The 23,974-nt window shown below is 41.4% G+C and overlaps 1 protein-coding gene across 1 annotated transcript in view; it reads left to right on the forward strand.

The window, feature by feature from the left end:
- LINGO3 (leucine rich repeat and Ig domain containing 3) overlaps window positions 1–23,378 on the forward strand; it is a 76,721-nt gene extending 53,343 nt beyond the window's left edge. Inside the window, exon 2 of the mRNA XM_073545931.1 lies at window positions 21,342–23,378. Within this exon, the coding sequence (XP_073402032.1) occupies window positions 21,374–23,191 (1,818 nt within the window). The 5' untranslated portion in view covers window positions 21,342–21,373 and the 3' untranslated portion in view covers window positions 23,192–23,378. The remainder of the gene's footprint in view (window positions 1–21,341) is intronic.
- The last annotated feature ends 596 nt before the right edge of the window (window positions 23,379–23,974 follow it).

Below are 23,974 nucleotides of genomic sequence, written 5' to 3' on the forward strand. Positions count from 1 at the left end.
GTATTAGCTTTATTAAAGGGAACCTGTCACCAATTTTTCACATATGAGGTAAGGCCAATACCTGTAAGGCCTCATATACAGAATTCTAATATGCTGTATATATGCCCCCAATCCGGCCTGCGAGACAAGAAAAAGAGCTTTTATTATTCTTACATACAGGGTGGTCCAGTCCGATGGGTGTTGCTGGTCTGGATCCGGCGCCTCCTCCTTCTTGCTTTGTGTGGATGACATATCCTATGTCATCCACCCAGTGTCCATCTACTCAGGTGTACTTTTCTCTGCCAAGTCGAGAGCAGAGCAAAGTACTGCAGTAATAATTCATCTGCCCTCTTTGGCCTACTCAATGAGGCAGTGATGATGACCAGTATTAAAAAATTGCAGAATGCAGCAATTTTACTCCAAAATCGGATGGGTGCAAGAAAAAAATTCATCCTTTTGCTGAGCTTCACAGGAGGGCTAAGACGGAAGCCAGCAGACTCTTGGCTGCCGTGGACACCACTGGCTCCCTATGATAGCATCACAGGGGTTGATGGGTACCTGTGTTCTCTAATTTAAAAGCCACTATCAGTGATTGACAGTGGCATATAGATGGTTAACAGCAGGAATTGGAGCTCACTGCTGTTAGAGGTAGATACTGTGCAACATATCTGGAATCTGCAGCGTTTGAAGCGTGTTCAGCCAAACCTGACCTCTAATTGGTCCACTGACCAACCTTCAAGGTTGTATTGTCAACTGGATACATTGACAGACCAAGAAAAATGTCACTCAATCTGAATAACTGGTACATGTGCCGCCCATCATTTAAACCAATGCTAAATGGAAGACCTAGGCATTGTTGATTGGAAGAGAAGAATGACTCAGGAGAACATTTACATGTTATTTTCACAGCTAAATCTTTGAAATTCCTATATCCTTTTTTCATTGCAAGGATTATTCATTAATTGTCAATGTGAAAATGAAGATCTTTTGGTTTAGAAAGTATTTTTCATAATTGATGTGAAAATTGGTTTATGGACCATTTCCAGAGAGTTGTGGTCAATGATGTTCATGTTGATTTTTAAGTGAAAATCATAATGCAGAAATAAATGGTTTTCTGACCCACAGAACGTGGGAAAATAGGCTCTAACAGATTAACAATAAAAATAAACCAATAATATTCTGTCCCAATTATATTCTTTATGTGTTTACTGGGCTTGAAGTTGCAGTCAGACTCTGTTGTATATCACCCATTGCATAAAGTTAAGCCAGTCTGTGGCTTCATGTAGCAAAAGAAATAAAGTCCAGCCCTACCTGACAGAACACAGAGTATTTTAGTAAATTCCTGGCTATTCAACAACTAAAAAATAGTTGTTGTTATTATTATTATTATTATTTATTTATATAGCACCATTGGTTCCATGGTGCTGTACATGAGAAGGGGTTACATACAGATTACAGATATCACTTACAGCAAACAAACTAACAATCACAGACTGATACAGAGGGGAGAGAGGACCCTGCCCTTTCGGGATGGTGGGGAAGGAGACAGTAGGTTGGAGGATTACAGCGGTTCCAGTGATGGTGAGGCAGCAGCTCCAGTAGTGGTGAGGAGGCAGCGGGGATCACTGCAGGCTGTAGGCTTTCCTGAAGAGGTGGGTTTTCAGGTTCCGTCTGAAGGATCCGAGTGTGGTTGATAACCGGATGTGCTGGGGCAGGGAATTCCAGAGGATGGGGGCTATTCGGGAGAAGTCTTGGAGGCGGTTGGGTAAGGAGCGAATAAGTGTGGAGGAGAGAAGGAGGTCTTGGGAGGACCGGAGATTACGTGAGGGAAGGTATCGGGAGATTAGTTCAGAGACATATGGGGGAGACAGGTTATAGATTGCCTTGTAGGTCAGTATTACTAATTTGAACTGGATACGCTGAGGGAATGGGAGCCAGTGAAGAGATTTGCAGAGGGGAGAAGCGGAGGAGTAGAGAGGAAAGAGATGAATTAGTTGGGCGGCAGAGTTGAGAATGGATTGAAGAGGTGCAAGGGTGTTAGCAGGGAGGCCACAGAAAAGGATGTTGCAATAGTCGAGGCGGGAGATGATGAAGGCATGCACAAGCATTTTAGTAGATTGAGCTGGAGGCGACAGGAGGTGGACAGAGCTTGGATGTGCGGTTTGAAGGACAGGGCAGAGTCAAGGGTTACTCCGAGGCAGCGGACCTCCGGTACGGGGGAAAGCGTGGTGTTGTCAATTGTTATAGAAAGGTCGGGTAAGGAAGATCTGTGAGATGGGGGAAAGATGATCAGTTCAGATTTGTCCACATTGAGTTTGAGGAAGCGAGAGGAGAAGAAGGAGGATATGGCTGATAGACACTCTGGGATTCTGGAGAGGTGATGTCTGGGCCAGAGAGGTAGATCTGAGTATCATCGGCACAAAGGTGGTACTGGAATCCGTGGGACTTTATGAGTTGCCCCAGACCAAGTGTGTAGATTGAGAAGAGTAGGGGTCCTAGAACAGAGCCTTGGGGGACTCCAACAGAGAGAGGGTGGGATGAGGAGGTAGTGTGGGAGTGGGAGACGCTGAATGTGTGGTTGGAAAGGTATGAGAAGATCCAGGATAGGGCGAGGTCTTTGATGCCAAAGGAGGAGAGGATCTGTAGTAGGAGGCAGTGGTCAACTGTGTCGAAAGCAGAGGACAGGTCTAGAAGCAGGAGTATAGAGTATTGTCCGTTAGCTTTAGCTGTATGTAGGTCGTTGGTAATTTTGGTCAGGGCTGTCTCAGTGGAATGATGGGGGCGGAAGCCAGATTGTAGATTGTCAAAGAGCAAGTTAGATGAGAGGTGAGAGGAAAGTTCAGCATGGACATGCTGCTCCTGGAGTTTAGAAGCGAATGGGAGCAGCGATATTGGGCGATAGCTGGACGTGGCTGTTGGATCGAGGGTTGGCTTTTTAAGGATAGGTGTGATTGTGGCATGTTTGAAAGCAGAAGGGAAGGTACCAGAAGTTAGCGATAAGTTGAAGAAGTGGGTTAGGGATGGGATAAGAGTGGTGGTGATGCTGGGGAGGAGGTGGGATGGGATAGGGTCAAGTGCACAAGTGGTGAGGTGTGATTTGGAGAGAAGATGAGCAAGCTCCCCTTCAGTGATGTTAGATAAGGAGGTTGTGGGGTTTGGGCATTGGTCTGGTATACAAAGGGGTTGAGGTGGTTGGGCAATAAAGACTTGCTGTGTTTGGTCTATCTTGTTTTTGAAGTGTGCGACAAAGTCCTGATTAAGCTTTTAGAAGGGCAGATAAAGATAGAGCAGTGGTCATTTTGGACAGTTTACTTTATTTAAAGGTTATAAAAAGACATGCTAAATAAACTTGAACCCTATCACAATGTAACATATGATCCCACTAATAGCTGCAATATTAGGTTTACAAAATTGATGGAGGAAGCAGTCAATCTGGATTTAAATCTAAAAAGGAAGAAGTATTCTTAAATTCCAGTAATCCTATTATGCCCATTTTCCATGGACTTTGCAAAATCCAGAAATCCTGTCATGATCCAGGATGGATTATGACAGATAAATGCACTAGTAACCTTTTTTTTTCCTTAAGCTGTGTGCTTTAAGGTAGTTTTGCCCCCGGTGGCCATTAGGGTCATTGCACTGTGGTGATTTCAGTTCTAGTTTTACCCCTGGTGGCCAGTAGGGTCATTGCACTCTGGTTACTTTAGTTTAGTGCACGTGATTATCACTAACAGGTGTGATTGCTCTGGTTTAACTATATAGGAGTGTCTTGTTCTCTCACTCACTCTTGGTGATATTGGTCATTTCCAACCATCCCTGGTGGAGGAAGGAGCTAGCGAGAGTTCCTTGCAGCACAGTCAGAGTCCTGGTGTGGAAGGACCCATAGTGAGGAGTTCCTTGCAGCTCTGACAACGCTTGGTGACGTAGCAGCTATTCAGGAGGAAAGCCGCATTCTGGTGCTGGTCTCTGTTGCTGGGAGCAAGAGCAACAGAGCAAAGCTAAGTTGTGTTATCCCTGTTTGTGACTTCCCTTATGTGTGTTTCAGTGCAGTGGTGGGATTAGTTTCTGCACCGCCCATTTCACTAGAAAGGGCTAGGTGCAGGGCGAGCTAGGGTTTTTAGGTATCCTGCTCGGCAACAGGTGCGGAGCCTGTGTAGGGACTGTCAGGAGTGTAGAGACACTGACTCAGGGGAGTGCAAGAGGTCTCCACGTCCCCGTTCCCTATCGCAGGGCCCTCCATTGTATCGGTTTCTCTGGTGTTTCCCCTTATTATTTAAATTCACCCTGCTGGAGGCGGTGTATCCAGATACATGTGTAATTCTGAAATTCGCCTGCTGGAGGCGGTGTATCCGGCTGCACCTTCTATTATTTAAATTCGCCCTACTGGAGGCGGTGTATCCAGGGTCACGTGTGTCAAAAAATTCGCCCTGCTGGAGGCGGTGTGTCCAGTCACACGTAACCATCACAAATCCCAGGTCCCACCTCCTTTTTACAAGAAGAAAAAAAAATGGGGCCCGCATACCTTTAGTATTAAAATAATGCACAGTTGCACAAATAAGCTATGTGATCAATACATAACTATATACATGCACGATGCGTCATCACACTGCGAGTAATGACCTTTATGACCTATCATAGCAAATTATTGAATCTTTCAATGAGAGACACGGCCCCTGGGTTGATGGTGCTATTTTTTCTAAATTTTATTGGTGTGACAATTATTTTTGGATAAGACGTAGCTAGCCTTTACCCATATATTCTACATGGTAAGATACTACTAGCAATTGTCATGGGTTTTGAGTCCTGTCTTTCCATGTTCCCAGTCTGGTCATTTCAGGGGTTAACTTTTCTCAGCCTCAGTCTGGCTTCAGGTTTGCTATTTAGCTCCGTTGCATCCTGCAGGCGGTGTCAGCTATAGCTTTGCCTTCAGCGTGTGTATCTGACTCTGGTATATCCTGATTTGTCCTGCTGTGTTCCCTGATGTGTCTGTTTATTCCCTTTGTCTGTCCTGACTCAGTGTTTCCCTCTAAGTTTGTTGACTCCCTGCTTTTGACTTGGCTTGCATTTGGACCTGCTTCTGTCTTTGCCTTATCCGCTTTCGACCGTTGCTGATCCCCTGGCTTGTTTCTGACTGCTGTATTGCTGTGACTTCTGGTAATTCTGTTCCTGACTGTTTCTGACTTGGCTCATCTGACCACTCTTGCACAACCTGGTGGCGCTTGAGCTACTGCTCAGTGTTGCTACGCTGGGTGTGCAACCTCTCTTCCCTCAGCAACACCCCCTAGTGGAGGTTGCGCTATACTGCACTGCAGTAGCATGACAGCAATATGCTCTCATTTAGAGAAATAAAGCTTATATGCACATAGTTTACAAAAATATATACTATGATGCATAGGCTAGCTTCTCAAATACATTTTTTCCACTTTCAATAATTGGGTTTATTTATAATAATTCACTAAACCTAAAGTTTATAAGCACTTCTGACAACATACAGAAATAATAGCTGCTCCCGATTGAAAATGGGTATCCATGTTTTTATAAATAGTTGTTCAGCTTTTTTTTCCATGTATTGGAACTGCCAATATATGCAATAAATAATGATATAAATAAAGATTTGGAAGATGCTATCCCAGGCACTAGACTCTCTTTCTCCAATTTTATTCCGCAGTGTTCTTGCATTAGTGTTCAAAAGATGACCCCCAATGTCTTGTCATTGCAGAGAATAATGGAGTCTAATTTACTGCCACAAAACCACCACAGCTTATTGTTGGCTCCACCAGCATCGGTATCAAATAGCAAAAAATGTACCTCTATGATGCAGAGTCTTCTCTCTTTTCAATCAGAAACACAAAATCCAGTCCAAAGTTCCTTATCAGCTCCATTTAATGTTTCCAGATATCTACCAATCTGAATATAAAGGAAAAGCAGCATAAAACTGAGGCAAACCTCAAATTTAGATTTCTGCCATGAATTGGCCAATGGATCTTCTCCTTTTTAGCCTCGCTATAATTCAATTGAACAAAAACAGTTTATTTTTATATGTAATCCTCTGGATTAATGAACAAAATGTGGATTTTATTCAATCTAGAATAGTAATGAAATAACTTAGACAATATTTATTGGGAATCCTTATAGTTGTTCACAATTCAGTCCTCAAATTGGACCTTCATCAGAACTGTACAAAATACTTAAGAAAGGGCAAAAATAAGTGATAACTAACAATATGTACATATTTACATATACAAAAATTATGTACTTTGCCTTGGATTTTATAAATGCCAGGATACCATGACAATACCTTCATTGTTGGATTTTTTTTTCATATTTCTTTAAGGAGCAATAATATTCACTAGACTGATGCATATCATAAGTAAGAAATTCTATAACGTGAAAGTATTTCTGAAAAAGGATATGGTAGTGATCTAGAATGAGGTTCGAGAACCTATCACCAGCTCATAGCCTGCCCAAGGAGAAAAAGAGGCAGTAAAATTGTCACAATCCATTTTTGGATCGATGTCAGATCTGGATCCTCACATATAAACTTTTTTCCATTCAGGCCATCGGGGGTTAATACCAGTTTTTCCCCCTGGGGTAACTACCTGGTTGGTGAGTTTGCTGATGCACGTGGTAACCACTCCCACCTTCCTTTAAAAGGTCACCTGGTGCATCAGCTGACTGTTGGTTATACAGGTCCTTTTGGAAACCAACCGTGCTGAAGACAGGAGCTTTCTGGTGCAGTTGAGATTCAACTGAAAGCTGTGTTCGGGTGTCCCCTTGTTTGTCTTGCTGTGTAGTGACCGACCGATTGTTGGGACATGTGTTATGATGAGTCACCGAAGGAGGAAAAAACAAAATACCAGCTAAGTCCAGAAAAACCAGAGAGGTTGGCAGCTATCGGATTGCAGACCCCTGAACCTATCCACAACAACTAGCAGTAGCCGTGGGGGGTTCCTATGGTGCCCTAGACCCCCTCGATCACAGCCGGAGAACTACATAGCCCAAAGACAGAAAGGGGAAAAACTAAACTGCCCCAGAGCAGACCCCAAAGCAATAGGCAGCCCCCAACATATAATGACGGTGAAGCAAGACGAAAACACTAACACAGATAGAAAGATAGGTTGAGCAAATGATGGGGCCCAAGCTAACCACATAGGACAGGATAGGAAAGCTGCTGTCTGCCATCCGCAAAAACCCTATCAAAATGAGCCAACCGACTGATAGGAAAAACAGGCCCTGAAGTCGCTAGGCTTCAAAAGACCATATCAGCACTCAGGTATATTCTGAAGACAGAGCAAAAGATCAACAGATCAGAGACAAAAATGGAATTCAGCTCACCCCCGGCCGGGGATGGCAGAACTCCCAAAAAACAAGGCAAAACAAAAACAAAACTGAAGAGTACAAAGCAGAGCAGAAAAACTTAGCTTTGAGATGCAGGAATCAGACTGGTCTCCAAGAATCCAGCAGGAAAATCACCAGCCAGGAAGAAGGGCGTCGGCAGCCTTATATCCAGTACTCAATTCCAGCCACCCAGTCATCATCTAGCTGCCCATGTGTTTGGAAATCAGCCTCACTACCTTCCTTCACCAGAGGAGGGAGTTCATCAGACCTCAATGGTGAAGGGAAAAATGAACTCACAACAGACATGTCACACTGGGCCAGTCACTCCGTGACGGAAATGCTATGAACCAGTGATAGTGTCGATAGTCATGCTACCTGTTTTGTTAGCCATAGGGTGAGTATGCACTATGAATCATCAAGGCAGCTCAGTGGTTATATAATTTAGGTGGTTATCATAGTAAGAATATCACAATAATACAATTAGAAAATTAATTCACCTGTTTTTCTGATAAGTTCTTCAAATGTGAAGATCAAACATTGTAAATATATTTCCCTAATGCAACTCAATGTGCAGTGAATAAGTGAAATGCAAATCAGGTAAAAGTTTCTTCACTTCCACCTCCTTGGGCTTGGAACTGGCGGGTAACTGCACCACATTTAACAAACCCATAACACAAGAATGTAAAGCGACCAATACTGACTGACCAATATACCAGAGGAGGATGGAGCTGCTTAGAAAGGGTTTGAGTCTCTCACTACATACACACAGAGCCCACAAAAGACTCACGGAGGAGAAGCTGTGGCAAAGATGCTCCTACTAGTCTCCTCCACTTTCTGCTCCACTGTACACAGGAATTGCTTTTCACATTGCTTTTTATATACACCCCGCATGAAGACAGCAGTACAAATCTCCTTGGTTTTAACATCATAAAGAAAGTTTTTTCCCCACATAATGGTCCATTGCAGCTCAGAGATAGGAAGTCACATAGAGCTGTCTAGAGGAACAGTGTTTAGCCCAACCTCAACCAACCTTCACCTATGTCCAAAGGACTAGAGCTTGTATTACTAAATTAGAGAGGAATTCCATGCTGAAACCACTCCCTACTGTGGCTACATAATGTTTATATGCAGTGTCGGACTGGGGTGCCAAGGGCCCACCAGTACCATTGACTTTGGGGGCCTACTTTTCACATGAATGCAAATATTACACGACCCTGGTTCACAAATTTACCTATATCTCTATATAATAATAAACTGGGTAGTTTGGTTACTGAATGACGAGATGCTACTTTTTTTCTGCACAGAGTGAATCAAGTGAATTATGACAAGTAAATTACATACAGTACAATTGGGGCCCAGATCTGCACAAAAGCCCACCGGGGAATTCCCCTGTTCCCCTATGGGCCAGTCCGAGCCTGTTTATATGGTGCTGTTATCTTTTAGATATAAAATATTGTATATGTAAAACATTGTGGCTGATTCCTTTGAGTTCCTCACAAGCTAGTCACCTACCTAGTAGCCAATGGGTCTTAAGGTACTGTCACACTTAGCGATGTACCAGCGATCCCGACCAGCGATATGACGCGGTCAGGATCGCTGGTACATCGCTAAGTGGTCGCTAGTGGGCTGCCACACAGGCAGATCTCACCAGCGACATCGCAGGGGTCGGGGGTCGCTACTTACGTGTCACACTAGGCGATCCTGACGTCCTCCCGCCCGGCTCCACACTCGTCGCTCATCTCTCCACAGGAAGCGCCGCAGGAAGCTGACGACGAGAAACAGTCCAGGACGTTCTCGCGCGATCAGCGATAATCAGCGGGGGAGCGGGTCGTAGGTAAGTATCACACACAGCGATATCGCTAGCAATATCGCTATAACGTCACAAGTTATAGCGATATTGCTAGCGATATCGCTTAGTATGACAGTACCTTTAGTCTACATTACTAGTTGATAGCTGCAGCAGCAGCTATCATGTGGAGATTAAGCCATAATTCTGTTTGAGGAAAACTGTAAAATGGGTAAATTTGCACAGTGCTTGTAAAAACAATAAACTTTTCAATTTTCTCCCTTTTTAAAATCCTCTCCATTCTCAAAACCAGAGGGAATTTTAATGCCATCCGAAGCTCACAGTTTAGACCTGTGGGACAACCACTGCCAATTTTCAGAAACACACTGTGCCCCAACAATCAAAAAGCTGAAAGGCAGAGGATCAGTCTGCTCCTGAAAATCTGAAGATAGAACTATAGACAACTCATTTAAGTAGTTTCATATACATATTTTATCCTGTATTCTCACATTGTATGTCCATGTTCCTGTATGGAGATCTTGGAATGACATGTTGTCCTAACAGGCAATTTATTCTTCTTCTGTGACTGCAGACTGTTACACATTGTGTTTTCATTTCTTTTTAAATGAGTAAATGAAAATAGATTAAACTTAAATTAGGATTTGTTTTTACTTTTTCCAATTATACACATTTAAGAAAGGGTGAAAATTTGGTTTAAGATCATGTTTTCCAGAAGTTAATAGATCTTCTTTAAGTGAGAGCATCCACGATTTTTTAAATTTAGCAATAAACATTGCTATTATAGTGCTTTGTACAACACGTATATTGAGAGAATAGTGAAATACAGAGGCCCTCCAAGTATATTAAGGCTATGTACCCATGTTCCAGAAATGCTTTGGAAATTTCCGCAACATTTCCGCACTCCCGCAATGGGTAAAACGCATGCGAATTTGCATGCGTTTTTCCTGCGGAAAACAAGCTTTTTGCAAGCGTTTTCCGCTTGCGGAATGCTTGCACATTCCAAACGATTAGCATTGCTTGGAAATGTGATAGATAGGATGTTAAAATAATAAAAGAATTTAAAAAATTGTTATTCTCACCTTCTGACGGCCCCCGATCTGCTTTGCGGAGCTTCCGGCATCTTCCGGTCCCAGTAATGCTTTGCGCAAAGGACCTGAGATGACGTCACGCTCTCCAGAGCATGACGTCATCAGCGGTCATTCCCGCAAAGCATTACTGGGACCGGAAGATGCCGGGAGCGTGGTGAGAGGCGGAAAGGACTTTGGGGGCCGTCGGAGGGTGAGTATATCCCTATATTTTATTTTTATTCTATTTTTTACAGGATTATGGTACCCAGGGACTGGAGGACAGTCTCCTCTCCTCCAGGCCCTGGGTACCATCCACACATGATCTGCTTACTTTGCGCATGGTGGGCATAACCACATGCGGAAAGTAAGCAGATCAATGCATTCCTATGGGTGCGGAATCGCCGTGATTCCGCCAAAAGAATGGGCACGCTGCAGATTTTTTCGCTATGCGATTCCGCAGCAGAAAAATCCGCAGCATTAGCACAGCATTGCGGAATCCCATAGGATTGCATGGGATGCGTTTTCGCGGTGATTCCGCAGCAGAAAATTTCCGCAAAAACGCAAAAAAAGCAACATGTGCACACAGCCTAAAGGGAGCCTGTCACCTGTTTTGGCCGCTATAAGATGCAGCCACTGCCTTTCAGGGCTTATCTACAGAATTCTAAAATGCTGTAGATAAGCCACCGGTCAGACCTGAAAGATAAGAAAAATTAGTTTTATTATACTCACTCGGGAGGCGGTCCTGTCCCATGGGTGTTGCAGGTCCAGGTCTGATGCCTCCCATCTTCTTGCGACGCCGCCCTCCTGCTTGTTTCCTTGCTCATGACATCGCACTTCTGCTGAGGGCAATGCAAAGTTCTGCAGTGCGCAGGCGCCGGGAAAGGTCAGAGAGGACCAGCAACCGTGATTAAGATCTTGTCCAATATTTCTTCATGGAGGGCGATCTTGTGACATGCAACAACATCAACTGTTCAATGGGAGCTCTGAAGATATGTCATAATCCAGAGGAATGGAGGCTCTTCATTGATTCTTGCAAAACAAGTCTAAAAGCCATTTTGCTGCAATGTGCTACCTTCAATTCCATCTAGTTATGCAGTCCACATGAAAGAAGTCTATGATAACATGTCTGAACTATGACCAACATTTGTGGCTCATCTGTGGTGACTTAAAGGTCTCCAAGGTGGATACACAAAGTAGTGCTGCTTTCTGTGTCAGTGACATAGTCTTGCAAGAGAATATCACTGCAATAAAAGAGACTGGCCCCTCCAACATTCACTACAGCCAGGGAGTAAAAATGTCCTGCATCCAGCACTTGTTGACCCATATAAGATTTTGTCACCACGATTGCATATCAAGTTGAGCCTAATGAAGTACTTTCTAAAGGCAATGGATAAAAATGCAAAAGCATTCAAGTATCTCATTGATAAAATTCCAAGATTGAGTGACGCAAAGATAAAGGAAGGATTCTTTATTGGATCTCAGATTCGTAAGCTTCTTCAAGATGAGGAATTTGTACGTTTGTTGCAGGGCAAGGAAAAGGCTGCATGGGCAGCATTTGCATTAGTGATAGCTAATTTTTTGGGAAACTCAAGAGCAGAAAACTATGAAGAGTTGGTGGAAAATTTCCTCAAAACATATGAGGATCTTGATTTTAACATTTCCTTAAAGATTTATTTATTAAATTCACATCTAGACTTTTTCCACCAATGACAAGCACAGTGAATGATTTCACCAAGATATTGCGGCTATGGAGAAAAGAGATGAAGGAAAATAGAATCAATGCTTACAGATTACTTTTGGACAATTGCAACAGACGAGCCTATGCAGGAGTACAAGAGACAAGCAAAAAAGTTGTCATTCTACAAATTTTGGAGTGCAATTTCTGTAACCCTTTATAATTCGAACCAGTGCTTAAACAAGTTTTAGCTATTTGAATTGTTGCTAAGTTACCTCTAAATAAATATCAGAAAATTGGCATAACAAAATATTGTGCATCTTTAAATTTGCAAAAATAAGAATGCTTCAAAGTACTTAAACTTTTATACATTAATTATATGTAGCAGTAAAATAAAAATTCTGATCTGATTCTGATTCTGAAGAGCTAACTAAACATTTTCAGATTTGAATACGGGAGATCAAAATCATTTAGAAATGGCTCATTTCATAAGTGAACCTGGCAAGTTTTGAAAATATGCAGAACAATGTTATCAGCCATCCTTTGCTGGAACCCACACTGATCGGTAGACCAAGGAACTTTTATTTCCCATGGGAATTTTTATCATCATTATGAAATGGTGCTGTAGGTCAGACGTGCTGTAGGTCAGCCTGGCCTACCAGAGAAAGTCGATCACATCGCTTAGTAGCCCTATAGGGAATGAATGAATGCTGCTCCATTCTAACGAGGAAGAAAGTGCCCTATCCTCCTGATCAGTACATGGCTACTATTGAACGACAAGTTAACTGCTATGCTGAGGATAAGTGATAACTTGTTTTAACCAGACAACTTCTTTAAATCTTGGCTATTTACGGACAGATGCAAATCAATGTGGCAATGTGACAGCATTAATTTATTTCACCTGTCACTCAGATTGCTCTGCCCTGGCCTTGGTATCAACTATTTTGGAAAATCAGTGTGTCTGAGGGTAACTGGTAGTGATGAGCGAGTATGCTCGTTGCTCGGGTTTTCCCGAGCATGCTCGAGAAAATCCAAGCAACGAGTATACTCGCTCATCACTAGTAACTGGCAATAGACAGAGTGTGAATAAATACAGTTGGTATATCTGGTCATAACCAACTGTCTTAGTGACTTGCACCGTGTATACAGTGCGTACAGTATGTGTGAGGTTATTATTAGGTTTCATTCATATTTTTGCACTGCTGTTGAAAATAGCTAAAGTTTACTACATGATATATTCCCTGAGTATGTATGTGTAGATTTTTATTCATGTGTTGTAATGTTGACTTTTTTACCATATGATGATATTAACACTTTCAGCTTGTGTATAAGCAGTACCAATGTTCTGGATACATGCCTTATACTGATTTCTGAAGGGAAAATATCTTCCATGTAGAACTAGCAGATGAACGCTTACATAGGTTCAGTGGGTACAGCACTATCACGGAATGTCTTGATCTATTTCTTCAATAAGGGGATTTCGGATTCTTATGTCCAGACACATTATGTATGCAGTCACAAAGCCCAAAGTCACTCTTGTTTGGTTGCTTGGCAACAGATTTGGCAATGTAGTCCTGGAGGTTATGTCACGTAGCTGTATTTTGCCCTCTCTGATGGTCCTTTTATCCACCTTGACATTCGGTTCAACCATTTACACTATTTGGCACAATTATTCTCATATAATATCACAATATGTTTTGAAGGCTGATACAGACTAGTGATATGAAAAATTGTTTCTTACAGGAAAAACTTTCAGAAGTGAAAATTATCAAAACTCCTAAAAGTGAAATGACCTTTCTTGGTTAATATGAAATGAATACAGCTTGTCTTACGTGACTGGACGTAATGTAACCCCTGTGTTGTGTTAATATTATGATTTTTAGCCTGTGTAAGATGTATTGTATGACATATTGTAAGACTGGAAATCATAATTAACTGACTCTTGGCAATTCATTAATGTTGTATTAAAATGAGAGAGTAAATGAAAGCACGTTGCTCACTTGCTAGGACACTCATTAAAAGCACAACAGATGTGCTGTAGCACTTTCCCCTTGAGATGTCCCCTAGTATCAAAGCTTTTCTAAACCACTCTCTCTTTAATGGTGTTTTCTATAATATACAGTATTTCTTTCTTTTTTTTAAGTTTTATATGTTAACTGTCTCCAGAAAGTACAGGATAATGGAGTCCAAATGTGGTTTAATCTCATGTATCACCAATGTGTTATATCCTTAGCTGCAACCACTTCATCAATGTCTACATTTGTCACCCAGCACCAATGCATTTACTCTGGTTTAATTTAGACATTTGTTTGATAATTTCCTGTTCCTAGCCCACCATATTTCAGATCTCATAATCTCCGTAATCCCTCCTGACTTTTACTACAGCTTGTCTGACTCTGCTCTTGACTGACCTTCTGTTATCTGACCCCTGGCTATTTCTCTCACTATGGTTTTTGTCTTTGGATTCTGCACCTAGTTCTGTCCCAACAGTTATTAGCCTGGCTAGTTTGACTACTGTTACCTCAGGCTCTTAGCTTTGGCCAGCACTCATTCCATAGACACAACCCAGGGAGCCCTGTTTAACCCCGAATTAAAGCATGATGTGGCTTACATTTGCTGCACAAATTTCCTTGGTGGACTACTGTGTCTTTAGTGCTCAATGTTGCCCATTTCTTGCTGCTTTTTCAAAAGAGCTTAAACACTACATCTTGAGACCCCAGCCTGCTTTAAAATCTTTGCCAGAGTAAGTTCTTGCTGATGATGTCTAAGTACCATATTTTTCGGACTATAAGACGCACCGGACCATAAGACGTACCTAGGGTTTAGAGGAGGAAATTCTAAAAAAAATTATTAAAGCAAAAAATGTTGTCAATTATGTACTAATATATGATAAAATGAAAACCTGGCACTCAACTTAATGCTTGGTGAGGCAGTTTATTGTAGTACCAGAAAACGTTTCGGTCAATATAGACCTTCATCAGTTACGTGCTAGTATGTTTGAAAGTAGCTTGAAGGAGGGCGCTTTTTATGTTATTCACTGATAACGCCAGTAATCAAATTGTCAGAATGCTGCTGTAACGCAGGATAATCTTAATAGTTGAAAATATCAGCGATTTTAAACGTGCGATTTTGCCGTGAAAACGCAAAAAAAAGCATCCCATGCAATCCTATGGCATTCCGCACATGCTGTGCTAATGCTGCAGATTTTTTCACGGCGGAATTGCATTGCGGAAAAATACGCAGCATGCTCATTCTTTGTGCGGAATCGCGGGAATTCCGCACATGTAGGAAAGCATTGTTCTGCTTACTTTCCGCATGTGGCTGTGCCTACCATGCAAAAAGTAAGCAGAACATTTGCGGATGGTACTCAAGGTTTGGAGGAAAAGAGATTCTCCTCCTGGCCCTGGGTACCATATCCCTGTGAAAAATAGAATTAAAATAAAAAAATCATCATATTCTCACCTTCTGATGTCCCTCGCAGCGTCAGCAGGCCTCAGCAATGCTCCCGGCAGGTCCCGTTCCCAGTGATGCATTGCGACAATGACCTTTGATGACGTCGCGGTCTCGCGAGACCGCAACGTGATCAAAGGTCATTGTTGCAATGCATCACTGGGAACGGGACCTGCCGGGAGCATCGCTGAGGCCTGCTGACGCTTGCGTGGGACATCGGAAGGTGAGAAAAACATGATTTTTTAATTTTTTTTATTATTTTTAACATTAGATCTTTTTACTACTGATGCTGCATAGGCAGCCTCAATAGTAAAAAGTTGGTCACACTAGTTAAACCCTCTCTTTGACGAGTGTGACCAACCTGTCAATCAGTTTTCCAAGCGAAGCTACAGATCGCTTGGAAAACGCTAGCATTCTGCAAGCTAATTACGCTTGCAAATCGCTAGATTTTCTGTGGGAAATAGGCGGAAATTAAAATGCGGTTTTCTTGCATATTTCCCGCTGAATGGAATTCTGGAATTCCTGCGGAAATTGCTGCGGCAATTCCGCAACGTGTGCACATAGCCTTATAGTCCGAAAAATACGGAACCTTGTGCTGTGTTATTGTGCTCAGTTGCCATGGTGTATGAATTGTCATCCACAACCTCACCTTTGCATCACAATTTAACTGTTCATCACCCAGTTTTAAGCTTCATACACAGTAGTGATGAGCTAGCAGTAAACTGCTCGGGTGCTCGGTACTTGAATCAAGCAATTTGGTATGCTTGGATGCTTGATTCGAATACCGAGCATAACGCACGTCAGTGAAGAAGTTGAGCATTTTTCTGGCAGACTTCTACTCGACGTCCGTGGGGTTGGAGGAGAGAAAGAGAGACAGATAGAAAGATAGAGAGAGCGTTCCCGATTTCAGTTCTGTGCGGCTCAGCACCATGCGATATTCAGCACTGCTCGGTACTCGATTGAGCACCCAAATGCTCGATCGAATCTCGAGCAGTGGCGAGCATGCTCGCCCATCACTACTACACAAGTATTTCAGTTAATAGCTGTGTTTCAACTGACATATGAAATAATGGTATAATTTTATAGTATAGGCCAGTACAATTGCAGCGATACACAATTTATATAATTTTTACAATTTGCTACTTTTGCATAAGAAAATCACTTTTTATTGAAAAAAAAAAGTGTATTTTGCATCATGTTTCGAGAGCCATAACATCTTCATTTTATTGTTTTCAGAGCTTTTTAGCATAGCAAGCTGTAGGTTTTATTGGTAGCATTTATTAAATATATATATTTTTGATATATATACCGTATATATTTAGTCACCTTTTATTTAATTTTTTGGTAAGGCAGCATGAAGAAAAACAGCACTCCTGTTTTTTCTAAAAAAAAAAATGATGTGCCAATTTCTGTGCTGGACAAATAATGATATAATCTTGTAGTACATGTTTTTACAGACGTGGAAATACCAAATAGGTGTGGTTCTCAAATGGCATTTATTTTCTCTAGATTAAATAGGTTCTTTTTTACAGGGAAAACTTGAATTTTGGGAAGTGTGTTTTTACTCTTTTTTTCTTTTTTTTATTAAATGGTGTGTGAATATTTTTTTTCTGATAAACATTAGATAGCATCACTTTTGCTTTATACAACCTAGCCCTGTGGCCTGACTTGATATCCAGCCTAGTACTGTTGTAAGAGATAATATAGTACTACATTCATTACCAGAAGGAACGGTTTGCTGGTTTTAATTTATATTAGTGTGTTACTATCCATAATTTGATGAGATTGTTTTGTATGGCTTGTATTTTTAGCTATCGTAATTAAGAATAAAAGCAAAATTTTAATAATTATTGCGGCATCACATCTTATTCCTCTCTTCTTTTTACCTTCCCTATATATTTAATTTTCATATTTAATTGGCCTCCTAACTGTTTGAGTGACTTGCTGCTTGCGTCATGCGTCCCCTATCTTTATCACTGAGAACGCAGGCTGTGCGCAGTATGTGTTTTGGCGGCGCCTGCGTCCTTTTGACGGTGCGCTGACCAGCGCCAAACGCAACCTGTTGCAATTTGGTTGCGCTCGGCGCACCGTCAAAAGGACGCAGGCGCCACCAAACGCATACTGCGCACGGCCTGCGTCCTCAGTGATAAAGATAGGGGACGCATGACGCATGCAGCGTCATGCGCCCGGAGGCGGAGCTACCAGTGGAGGCGCGGCAGGGGGCGGGGCCTAGCGGCGGACGTGCGCAGGCCGACGCTGCGGCCTTTAACGCAAATGTGAAACCGGCCTTATAACCTTCAAACTAATAACATTTACTTACACTGAAAAAAATATCAACGCAACACTTTTGTTTTTGCTCCCATTTTTCATGAGCTGAACTCAAAGATCTAAGACCTTTTCTATATACACAAAGAGACCTTTTTCTCTCAAATATTGTTAACAAATTTGTCTAAATCTGTTGGTGAGCACTTTTCCTTTGCTGAGATAATCCGTCCACCTCATCAGTTGTGGCATATCAAGATGTTGACTAGACAGCATGATTATTGCGCAGGTGTGCCTAAGGTTGGCCATAATAAAAGGCCACTCTACAATGTGCAGTTTTATCACACAGCACAATCCCATAGTTTTGTCGCAAGTTTTAAGGGAGTGTGCAATTGGCATGCTGACTGCAAGAATGTCTACCAGAGCTGTTGATCTAGAATTGAATGTTCATTTCTTTACCAAAGGCATTTCAGAGAATTTGGCAGTACATCCAACCGGTCTCACAACCGCAGACCACGTCTAACCACACCAGCCCAGGATCTCAACATCCAGCATCTTTACCTCCAAGATCATCTGAAACCAGCCACCATACAGCTGATGCAACAATCAACGAACCAAAGAATTTCTGAGCAAACCGTTTCAGGGAAGCTCGTCATCCTCATCGGGTCCTCCACCTGATTGCAGAGGACCAATGAGTTAATATGACAGCCAAGGGCCTGCTAAACACCCATGTTATTGTCATCTCAGTTCTCCTTTGAAGCTAAGCTGTAGGTTGAACTAGATAGAACAAGATTTTCAATATATCACGCAATACTGCGGTACTGCTGTACATAGTATAAGCGATCAAATGGTCTCAGTACCCTAAAGGGACTCACAAATTATGTAAATAATAAAGAAAGAAGTTCTAAAAAAGATTTATAAAAATATAAAAACTCAAATCACCCATGCCTTTTTCGAAGTTAAAAATTAACAATAAAAGAAAGTTAAATTCAGGGTCATTAGAGCTAACAATGAGAAGTTCTTCATGAAGTAAAACACTACCAAAATACAAAACCCTTCGCAAATACTTATTATTAGGAAATCTAAAAAATTCTTGTCTATTTAGTAATGAACTCTCTGGCTCTGCAAGTGAAGGAGACCCAAGTGGTTGACGTCCTGGCTCTCCACTGTCTCACTGTTTTGACAACTGTGAAGTCTTCTTGCTTCTAACGAAAGAGAGATAAGGAAAAGACTTGATGTGTGCAACATGGAAACCCAGTAGATATCTGTGCTGCTGTCTTATTCATGCTGCATTTAGCTATGTTAGAAGAGTTGTAAGGTGGATATATGTAGTATGGAGCAGCAGGGGGAGGTTAGAAACAGCAACTGACGTTTATTGCTCTAATGTTTTACAGTAAGTGGCACGTCACATTATATGAATATGAGTAGAGGTGAGAACTGTAACCGTTCACTGGAAATATTATTTTGCTATACAAATAGTTTACTGTCTTTAATATTCAGAAATGTAAGGTGCAGAAAATAAAAAAATGGACCTGTATCTATGCTTTTTAAGATACAAGGAAATTTCATATTCACTGTAATCTTTATGTTTCAAGGCTATTGGGTCTGTCCTTTCAAGTGAGTAACCTATCATTTTATCCCATAGTATAAAAGCATAAACGTTATTGTAGATAATCTGCACAGATTCACCAGCCAACAGCAATGATATCAGGCATCATAATAGGAAATAATGGAAAGTATGCACAACCATATCACGCTAATGTCGCAATGATCAAATAAACAGTATTCTGGGCAAACCTCACAGTGACTGGCAAACCACTTTCATTCAGGTCAAGTGACCACCATCCCCCTAAAATCCATTTGTGCATCATGATATTGCACACTAATGCATAATAAATCCCGCCGGGCTCTGTAGGATTTAGTTGCGTGTAATACTGGAAGCCAAAGGCATGAAGCAAATAAACTGCCATTTTATAATCCTTGACACACAAATTGGAATACATTATCTTATCAGCGGCAGGGATGCAATCATTTATGGTGACGTTAGAATTAATATTTGATATCAAGAAGTTGCACGTGTAGTACATGTCATCTCCTCTGATTATTCTTTATATTATCTTCCAGCTAATGTGACTAGGTAGAGCAGCTCGTGTACGCACCGCTATGCTGGGGTGATTTCGTTATTCCTTACGATAGGTGGAATAATAGGGGGACTTACCGAATATGATGATACACTCATTTTCTAAGAGGAGAGCTTCATTTTTTTTAAAAAAATCACAGAAAAAGGCTTACGGTAATTTTAGGGGTGTACCGGTGTGACGATAACTCCAGCGTAGTTTCCACTTAATCTTTAAGTATCACTTTGGGGCTAATATCAATTATGTGACTCTGATTATGTGGTCATTCCTCTTTTTCCCTATAATATATAAAATAGGATTTATGTAACACTTTCTGGGTCTTCGAAGCTTGAGCAGATTAAATGACACAAAACACAAATCATGGGGGTTTTAGAGACACTCGGACCGCGGAATCGCGAAGGTGCTCCTGCAGATTATATCTCTCGGATTTATATGTAACATAATATTGCAGATTTTCAGACATTAGACAGGATTAGAGGAAAGCGACAGATGCCATTATCTCTAGTTGGAAAATTCCCGATTTTTCTCTCTTGCTAAGAGAATTAACCCTTTCACTTGCTAACCGTGTTGGCGTCTAGAAATGAAATTGCGCACGGGCTAATCACATTGCAGACGCGCTATTCTATCAAGGCGAACACATCGGCGCTGCACGGCAGTGAGCGCAGTCAGCTCTGCCATCGGAACTGATACACCGGGCGTGACTTTATGCTGCATAAAGCACATTACATAAGCCAAAAATGGCATGCTTGCAAATTAAATGGCTGCATGCTTTAAAAAACTTGTATGTCCATGTTTAAAGTGTTTGATTTTTTTTTTTAGTAGGATAACAGCTGGTAAAATACTTAAAAAATAAAAGTAAGCATTATTTATCTAGCACATCTCCCTCCTCTTCAGCTGTGGTGGTCCCCGACAGCCCTGCAGGACTTCAACGCAATCATTGCTCAAATGAGCATGGCAGCTAATCGCTGGCCTCAGTGGCATTTATCGCCATTAACCCTTGAGGCCAGTAACTGGCAGCAGTGTTCAAGTGAATGATGGACATGAACTCATCATTGCAGGAATATTGGGACCATTGGTGATAGAGCAGAGGGGATTCAACAGGTAATATTAAATCTATTTAAATAAAGGGAATCTGTCACTAGGACTTTGCTACCCCATTTGAGAGAAGCATGACCCTGATTCAAGGGATGTGTCACTTATTGAGCTGCTTGCTGCAGTTTTGATTAAAAGCTCTTTTATCTGCTGCAGATCTACCAGATCTCTGAATGCTGAGCTCTGTATGACCCCACCCACACTGCTGATTGGCAGCTTTTCAGTGGTGGGGAGCGGATTATACAGAACTCATGACTATGGAGGACTATCTGACAGCATGTTTATTAGTCCTCTAGTGATAATCTAAACATTGATTTTATCAAGACTACACTAAGCAAAAAAAGTACGTATTACTGTACATCGCTGGAATTAGGGTCTTGGCGCCTACATTACACTGCTCTCAGGTTAAGTAGCAAAAACCTGGTGAAATAGTCTCCTTAATGCATTTACAGCTGTGACATTAAAGGGATTTTTAAAAAGCAATGTAACTCATTATTTGTTAATTTTGTACTTTAACTTCTGTTTCTAATTTTTAGGTGCCTGACAAAATGGTAGCCCCGCTGATAATATGATGCCTAATAAAATAGCATCATGTTGGCCCTCCATCTTAGTTTTCCACCTTCTGCTGCTATGTTCAGAAAGAAAGGCTTTGGGGTGCCCTGCTCGTTGTGATTGTGCACCTCAGATCCGGTCAGTCATTTGCCATCGCAAACGCCTCTCTTCTATCCCAGAAGGGATTCCATCTGAAACAAAACTCCTTGACCTCAGCAAGAATCGCATACGCTGCCTGAATCCTGGTGAGCTGTCCTCATACCCACAGCTTGAAGAGGTAGATCTAAGTGAAAATATTATTTCAGTAATAGAGCCAGGAGCTTTTGCCAATCTCGTTTATCTTCAAATCCTCAAACTGAAAGGCAATCAACTGAAACTTATTCCAACTGGAGTGTTTAGCAGACTGAGCAATCTAACATTACTGGATATCAGTGAAAATAAAATTGTCATACTCTTAGACTTTATGTTTCAAGACCTTCGTAATTTGAAAATCCTTGAGGTTGGGGATAATGAACTGTTGTATATTTCACAGAAAGCCTTTTCTGGATTGGTAGGCCTAGAACAACTGACAATTGAGAAATGCAATCTAACCACTATATCGCCTGACTCACTTTTCTATTTGCAAGGCCTTGAGATCCTGAAGCTCCGCCAGCTGGGCATCAGTTCATTGGAGGAACAGAATTTTCAGAAGCTTTACAACCTCAAAAAACTAGAAATTGATTGCTGGTCTTTTTTAGAAGACGTCTGCCCAACTGCTTTCCAAGGATTAAATCTTACTTCTCTTTCCATCACCTATACCAATCTCACCTCAGTGCCAGCAGCTGCTCTAAGGAGTCTTACATACCTAGAATATCTAAATCTTTCCTACAATCCCATTCGAGTCATTCAGCGAGGCTCCTTCAGAGACCTTGTAAGGCTAAGGGAGCTCCATGTAGTTGGAGCTTCCCTAACTGTTGTGGAATCCCAATCATTTTATGGCTTGAGACAGATTCGTCTACTTAATGTCTCCAATAATCTGCTTTCAACTCTGGAAGAGAATACTTTTCAGTCGGTCAATACTCTAGAGACATTAAGAGTGGATGCCAATCCTCTAGCCTGTGACTGCCGTTTGCTATGGATTTTACAAAGAAGGAAAACATTAAATTTTGATGGCCACCAGCCCGTATGTGCTTCTCCTGCTGAAATCCAAGGTAATGCATTGTGTGACTTCCCAGATTCAATACTTTTTGAATACTTTACATGCCAAAAACCCAAAATAAGGGACCGGAAGCTCCAACATATCATAGCTCATGAAGGACAGCCTGTATCATTTCACTGCCGGGCAGATGGAGAACCTGTTCCACTCATTGTCTGGGTTTCACCACAGAGAAGGATGATCACTAGCAGGAGTGTAGGAAGATCTACTGTGCTGCCAGAGGGTACGCTTGAAATAAGATATGCTCAGATTCAAGACAGTGGTACATATATATGTATTGCCACAAATGCAGGAGGAAATGACACTTACTTTGCGACACTGACTGTAAAAGGTGATAACTCACCATATGCTAACCGAACACTGTATCTTGCAGAATACAATGATACCTACCACAATGACACACATGTTTTCTTAAAGTTTACTTTGGACCTAAAAACAATCTTAGTATCAACAGCTATGGGCTGCATTACCTTTTTGGGAGTGGTTCTATTCTGCTTTCTTCTACTATTTGTATGGAGCAGAGGAAGAGGACAACACAAAAATAACTTCTCCGTTGAGTACTCCTTCCGTAAAGTTGATGGGCCCGCCTCTGCTGCGGGACAAGGTGGAGCTCGAAAGTTCAATATGAAAATGATTTGAGAAGTTACTGTTCATTTAATGGATTGGACACTGTGATATTTTGCTCATTACATGTAGTGAGTTCAAAGGCGTGCCTCAGTAATGGGCTTAGATAGTGTTTTCACCTATGCCATCCTTTTTCTTCCATTAAAATAAAAAATAAGGGCTTTTTGTTGGCTTTTGCCAAATAAGTTGCCCTGACCAGCTACGCTCATCTATTTTTATAAAATATAGCAGGGTTGGTTTGATATCTAAAGCTCAGCATTCCAGAAGCCAGGTGCCTCTCCCATAAGGTGTGCTTAAGTAATGAGCACTGACTTACAATCAATTTTAAAAAAATTGATGCCAAGTTCCAAAAAATTACATTGCGTTTGAACAGGAAGTCTACTTTTGTTTGAGATATAACACAACAATCATGCAGGGTTAACATAACTAGCCTTAAAAAAATGGAAACTGGTTTATAAACAATAACTTCATCACAGCACATAAAAAATTATTATTAAGGTTTATGTAAGAATAAAAAAAGTACAATATACATAAAACATATAGGAAAATGATGAACACATAGGAGAGATTTCTCAGGAATTACCAGACATATTGAGTCATCTGAGATGAAAGAACATTATTAAAATATTATGATGTTGAACATTTATGATTTTAACCCCTCAGTTTTCTCAGATTTCTGGCAATATCCAGTCAGTTAAACCGGTCGCTCCAATGTATGGACATCATTGGTTACATGAGATACGTAGGCGGTCAAACTTCTTAAGCTCACAATGAGCATGCTTGGTTCCAACCACCATG

The sequence above is a fragment of the Dendrobates tinctorius genome, unplaced genomic scaffold, assembly GCF_039654945.1.
Source record: "Dendrobates tinctorius isolate UK_male_01 unplaced genomic scaffold, ASM3965494v1 ptg000011l, whole genome shotgun sequence".
Lineage (NCBI taxonomy): Eukaryota > Metazoa > Chordata > Amphibia > Anura > Dendrobatidae > Dendrobates > Dendrobates tinctorius.